The sequence below is a fragment of the Fukomys damarensis genome, unplaced genomic scaffold (assembly GCF_012274545.1).
Source record: "Fukomys damarensis isolate Sample0158 unplaced genomic scaffold, DMR_v1.0_HiC HiC_scaffold_8, whole genome shotgun sequence".
NCBI lineage: Eukaryota > Metazoa > Chordata > Mammalia > Rodentia > Bathyergidae > Fukomys > Fukomys damarensis.
Window position 1 is genome coordinate 31439330 of NW_022900920.1, and position 6623 is coordinate 31445952.

Sequence of the window (6623 nt, forward strand, 5' to 3'; positions counted from 1 at the left end):
TCTTTTAGGGGAGCAGTGGAAGACGAGGGGAGCCCTTCGGTCTGTGTAGTCATCGTTCTCTTCGACCTTCAAGATGCAGCAGTGTGATGAAGGCAGCCCTGCTGCACCCACCCCGTCTGCGAGGGCCTCTTCACGGGAGATCTTTCAAAATTACCAAGTGCACAATGAAATGACATCAGCCTAGCCCGTACTTTAAATGGAAAAATGTCACAAAGCAAATATTGTATGGTCTATAAAGAAAAACATACATGAGTGCTGTTTTGAGGGGCTTGTAAAGCCCCCTCCCTGTTATTTCCGTTTTAAATTACTGTGTTTACTCCATTTGATTCTAAGGGGAAAGTACGCTCTTACAAGCTAGATATTTTTCAGGAATTTGGAGATGTGTGATGAGACAATAAAATAACAGCTGAAAGCAGCGAGGCGTGTTCAGACAGCAACTTTTCCAGCCTGCCTGCCTGCCTGCCTTTCTTCATTCCTGTTTCTCTTTCTCTCTCCCTCTCTCTCTCTCTCTTTCTTGTACTGGGATCGAACTCAGGACCGGCCCTCTTTTTTCTTTTATACCCAGGTGATTTCTGGCTTTTTCTTCAGCACTGATTTGAAACTGATACTCTAGGAGATCTGGCTTCTGTTGTCCTAAAGGAAATCCCTTCCCAAGGGTGAACTCGGAGTAGCTGACACACAATGGCCTCAGCTGCAGCAGAAGGTGCAAGAGACTTCTGATAATTCATCAATTCCTGACCGATGGGGCTTTAAAAATTGAGGTGACGTTTACATAATATAGCATTCATTTTTAAGTGAATGATTCAGGACATTTGCAGTGTTGTACAGAGCCTCCTTCTCATTCCAAAACAATACCTTCACTCCAAAATGAAACCCCACGCCTACTGAATAGTCCTCCCCCCTGCTCTCTCCGGCCTGGCAGCAGCCCCAGCCTGCCTCTGTTCCAGTGGGCTTCTGGATATATTTTAAAACTCTCTCTTCTTGCCTTTACAGCCACGCGTGGCGGCACTCTCTTCTTTCCTGACACAGGTAAGCTCTAGAAATTTGGCATCATGATCACTTGTGACTGGTATTAACTCTGGAGATAGATTTGGATTTTGGCTTCTAGGTAATTGCTCAAATATTGTTCCTCTTTAGCGAAGGCTGTAAAAATGAATTTACCTCTCAAAGGTTTATCACTTCTTGAAGAACCATCTATCCCACCATTTCCAGACCGGTTGATAGGACCCTACAGAATTCCTTTCCAAAATTATAAGGGACCCCGCCCCACCCTCACAAACAACAATCAGTTCTACCTATTTGGTAGCAGGGTAGGGGCAACGTGTGGTTGGATGGGCCCAGAGCCCAGTTTTGAGCTTCAGACACCTCGGTGCCTCATGGGAAGGCAGGAGCACAGGCAGTGGACTGCCCGGCACCTGGTGTTCCAGGGCTCCAGGTGGAGTAACTGTGGGTCCCGGTGAGAAAGCAGCAGCAAGCAGACTGATGGAAGACCAAGGCCCAAAGCCCAGCTCTCCACTGTGACTTCAGACAGGGGCTCACCTTGCCGATATAAAGTGGCCACACAAATACTATACCTAACGTGTGTGTGGGTTTGAGGCTCAAATAAGGAAATGCTGTTACCTGTGCCTGGTACCGTGTCTGACCCAGGCAGGAAACAGTACTGAATAAAGTATAGCTATTATTAACAGTTGCAGATTTTAGGATGCAGAGCTTCTCGTTATCTAACGGTCCTGTCTTTGGGCTGATTCATCAGCGTGGCGGGCTGGTTTCCCACCGTCTCATCTCATTTTTGTCCTGCTGATGTCACGCACTTTACTTCCCTTCCCCTCTACCTTCTGAGTCTGAACATCAAGGTGCTCTGAGGTCTTTTGCCAATGACTTCATGGTAATTAAAGGGGACTCACTGAAAACAGGAAATGCAAATTCAAGCCAGGTGGCACCCAAAGGGGCACTTCCCTCGGGGACAGAGCAGAAACCACAGGACACAATTAAGTTGGTGAGATTTGTGTGACTTTTAATTTCTTATTTTGCTAATGTCACAATGAGTGTAAGGGCTGAAGACAGGGACTGGGTAAGGGCAGGGAAGAGTGAAGTGTCTTTGGAGTTCCTTGAACTACTGAAGCATGTGCCAGGGTAAGAAAGTCCTGTGAAAGCATCATGTCCTTGTCACCACGGAGTTCATAATGAAGAGGCGGGACAGGGACAGGGGCAGGGCAGCTCTTTATCCCTGGCAGCAGTGAGCTCTGACAGAGAGCAGATCCTGCTGAAACTTGGCACCCAGGCAGGCAGGCAAGGCGGATGCGACACAGGTGGGCAGACGGGGGCAAACTCTCCCAGTGACTCCCCAGAGAGCGGGAAGGGACACAAGCACACCGTTCTGGGGCTGCCGCCCACTGCTGCCATAGGGACACTATTGGGAAAGACTCTTGTAGGAAAGAGAAATATTTATTTTCTGTATTTGCTGGTGGTATTGATTGACGAGAAATGGTTTCACTTTTGGGCAGCAGCATTGTGTCCTGGAGATAAAATATCTGACACTTGGCACTCTTGAAAGGCATAGAAGGGTAAAAGTGAGGCCCCTGCAGGCCTAGCCTATGGGAGGGGACGACGTGATTCTAAGGGTGAGGCACGGAGAGCTAACCCTATACCACCACGCGGGGACTGACACACACGACACCTTGGCCTTTTCTGTCCAGAGAGATACTCACCGTTTCTAACTTACACTAAGGACAGCTTCATTAAAGTTCGGGATAAGAGCCACTGTGCTTCTAAAGTTAAGGTGAAAGGCTATGTTCTTAACAGTTTTTTTCCTCCTACCTAAATGGATTTGAATAAGCAGAAAGCCTAAAAATCTAAGGATTCTTTTCATTATTTTATTTGTTGGGGAAAACCCTTAAAATTCATCAGTGTCAAGTTTTCAAAGCTACAGAAGTGAATGGGCGTCAGACGGGCAGGGCTACGCCACTATGGCCACGGGGGGCAGTCAGCATGCACCTAATTTCTCCCAGTGAGCAGAGAGCAAAAGGGCTGATTTCTTCGGGAAAGAACCTAAATATGTTTAAAAGGGAAGAATACTACACTAGTCTCTTTTTTTCCTGGGTGGAAAAAGGATATATGGAGTCAGAGGGGGTGGAAAGCAAAATGTCCATTAAACAAACACCTGTCACTTATGCTTTCTACCAGAGTACAGTCAGCGTGGAGCACTGGCTCACTGTTGGCAGTGGTTTATGTCATAAGCATCTAGAGTAAGATTATACAGCTGGGTACTGGCTGGGTAGAGAGTATAAACAGGTTTTCACTCCGGCTCACAGCAGATGACGGCAACTGCCGATTTAGCACCTCAGCTCGTACTCCCTCTGCACCTGAGTCACCTGCCGCTGTGCAGTCTGAGCCTGAGGAGAGAAAGCTGTGTACTCAGATGGCTCCTCCATGACGCTCCAGGACTGCGGGGAATTCCAATCTAAGGGCTGGTGCTCTAACAGAGAACGTGTTCAGTGCTAGCTATGGGACTGAAGGCTGGAGACACTATCTAGTGGTGACAGGTGTTAAGGTTCAGGAATAGGCTGATTAACAAGTCAACTGCATATTATTCTCTCTTAAGCACTAACTTTTTAAAGCAAAGAATTATATTTTTTGGTTTGCAATGGTGCTTTCTCCTATATTTGACTTCTCGGCTTTCTTAGTAGGTATTACTGTCTCCTCCGATATTTCTTCAAAACTTTCTCCTAGCTGGGAGGTTTTTTTAGAGGCTGCCTTAGAAGCCTCTTCCTCCTCCTCCTCTTTCTTAAGTGACAGCGCAGTAGACGAGACTTTGGAGGTGGTAGAGCTGAGGACTCTAGAAGGGAGCAGATAACTTGGGTTGGGAAGTGGATTTAGCCCTGAAATGCTTAATCCACTGGTGCTGAATCGCGTCTCTTCACCTTCCAGCAGCTTCCTGTAAATCCAACAGAGACAAACTCTCAGGGAGTCAACTTGACTTTTTTTTTTTTAAAGAATGTAACCGTCCAGCCCCCGGTCATTTTAGAGGTACTCCAAAGGATACTGCAATTCTTTCGTGAGACTAAGCTCAAGAACATCACGTCCCAAGGCTCAAAGAGTTGGAGATTAGCATGCATGTGTGCCTGCAAACACACACACACCTTCAGCACCTGCTACATTTAAAGCAATGTCAAAGGGAAGCCTACCCTTCTCACCAGTTTGCTCCTGAAGCAAAACCTACAACCTCCTTTGCCACATCACACTCATTTTTGGCAATTAAGAGTCTGCAAAGCTTTAGGGAGAAGTAATTCTAAAAATTAACACCTTAACTGCAACAGGAATAAAACAGCGAGAAGTCCACGTAGGAGAGAGGAAATGCCTAATTCAGCCAATGTAGGATTTGTATTTCTCAATGTGTAAAGCTACAAAGGGAACAGTGCCAGCAGTAAGAAAAGCCAGTGAGTGACGCTATCTCAGACACCAGACTTTTCCCAGCCTGCCCTAACCAGTACCGTAAAGGCGTGGTCCCAGTACCCTGTTTCTTGTAACTCCGTAGTTTTTATCATTCTTTTTCAACTAATCAGACATTCAAGACACTATTAAATCTTGGAGCTTTATTCTGTAGTCATGAGGATGAATCTGAGCCCTGCCCCTGTGACCCCGAGCAAGTCATATCCTCTGGGGCTGACTCAAGACCTAGGACACGCCAGGCGTAGTAGCGCACCCTTGTAATCCCAGCACTCAAGAGGCTGAGGCAGGAGGATCACTGTGAGTTCGAGACCAGTCTGGGCTACATAGTGAGTTCCAGGTCAGTCTCAACTCCATAGTGAGACCCTGTCTCAAAAAACAAAACACAAAAAACCCCCAAAGAACAGACCTAGAACAGTTTCATGAACTATCTGCACATGGCAGTCATCCAAAACTCGCTCCTATAGTTACTTTTCTTCCTGCCTTTAGGAATCCAGTGGGAAACTTTACCTTTCATGACTTGCTAAGTGTATAAACCCCAATTTGAAATAAGAGTCTGGTGGGTTTTTGTTTTGGCCTCTAGAGGTTTCTAGAATGTTCCAGGGCTCATGAGGCGAAGCTGGGATATATCTGAGTAGAGGGACAGAGAAGGTAACTTAGCTGGGAGGCCCACCCCAGGGAGCAAGCCCGCGGAAGTACCTGTAGGCGGCGATCTCGATGTCCAGCGCCATTTTGACGTTGAGCAGGTCCTGGTACTCCCGAAGGTGGCGTGCCATCTCGCTCTTGGTGCTCCTGAGGTCATTCTCCAGCTGCCCGATGCTGTCCTGTGAAGTGACATACCCAAAATATTTAGGCCCCAGGAACTGAGATTCTTGGAGATTTCCACGAGACAAGGATTTAACTCTAAGTACAATTCAAACCACTTGGGGAACTTGCGTCCAAGTTATGTCTCCCAGCCTTGATTCTCACTCATCTGTGCTCAGAGGGGGTCCTGGCCTTTGTATTCTTAAAATAAAGGTGTAGGAAATTCAGATGCATGGGGAGGTCAGGGACGTGACCAAGGAGCGTGTGATTGCCAAGGGGACCCTGGGAGATGCTTCAGGCTGGTCACCCCGCTCTAGCTTGTTCTGGCGCTGAATAACTCCTATGTGTGTCCTTCCCAAAACCTCCAGCATCAGGCTGAGCTTAGATTCAGAATGTTCCAGCTGTGGAAACATGGAGAAGGCAGCGAGCTTCTCTGCTACCACTCCTCCCTTCATTCTCCTTGGATGGGCTCTGAAGTCTGCTACACTCCACGGAAAACATTTCTCAATTCTGAAGGAGCAGAAATACTCCCCAAGAGCTTGGTTCTTTGACCCAAATGGAACACTAAAGTTATTATTTTTTTCTTTTTAGTTTTTTAAACCAGGGTCTAAGTAGTTCAGGCTGGCCTTGAACTCATTATGCAGCCCAGCCTGGTCTCTAACTTGTGGTGATCCTCCTGCCTCAGCCTCCTGAGTGCTGGGATTATGGGTGTGTGCCACCATGCCTGACTAAAAGTACAATTTAAATTTTTTTAAAATTTTTCTTTGTTACAGTGCTATGGATTGAACCCAGGGTGCTCTACTGAACTGCCACTGAGCCCATCTCCAGCCCTTTTTAATTCTGAGACAGGGTTTCACTAAGTTGCCTAGGCAAGACTTGAAATTGCGATCCTCCCACTTCAGCCTCCCTCAATGCTGGGATTACAAGCATGTACCACTATGCGTGGCTTGAAATTACAAAAAACAAAACAAAATATAAACCTAAATTCAGCCAGATGTGCCTGATAACACACCTGCTATCCCAGCACTCTGGGAAGTTAAGGCACAAGGGTCAAAAGTTTGAGGGCCAGGAAATTAGCTCAGTGGTTCCGCTGCCTGCCTCACAAGCGCAAGGACTGGAGTTCAATCCCCGGTACAGAAAAAAAAATGTTTGAGCCCAGCCAGGACAACTTACCAAGATCCTGTTTCAAAGAACAACAAAAAGAATATGATTAAAAATGGCATGGGAGCCAGGCATGGTGGCGCAAGCCTGTAATCCCAGCACTCGGGAGGCTGATGCAGGAGGATCGCTGTGAGTTCGAGACCAGCCTGGGCTACAGAGTGAGTTCCAGGTCAGTCTCAACTACATAGTGAGACCCTGTCTCAAAAAACCAA

General features: G+C 47.0%; 1 protein-coding gene across 1 annotated transcript in view; it reads right to left on the reverse strand.

Moving 5' to 3' along the window:
- Positions 1-1998: 1998 nt before the first annotated feature.
- Ina (internexin neuronal intermediate filament protein alpha) overlaps positions 1999-6623 on the reverse strand; it is a 20022-nt gene continuing 15397 nt past the window's right edge. The window contains exons 6-7 of the mRNA XM_010626514.1: positions 5146-5270; positions 1999-3934 (exon numbers count right to left, since the gene is read on the reverse strand). Of these exons, the coding sequence (XP_010624816.1) occupies positions 3625-3934; positions 5146-5270 (435 nt within the window). The 3' untranslated portion in view covers positions 1999-3624. The remainder of the gene's footprint in view (positions 3935-5145; positions 5271-6623) is intronic.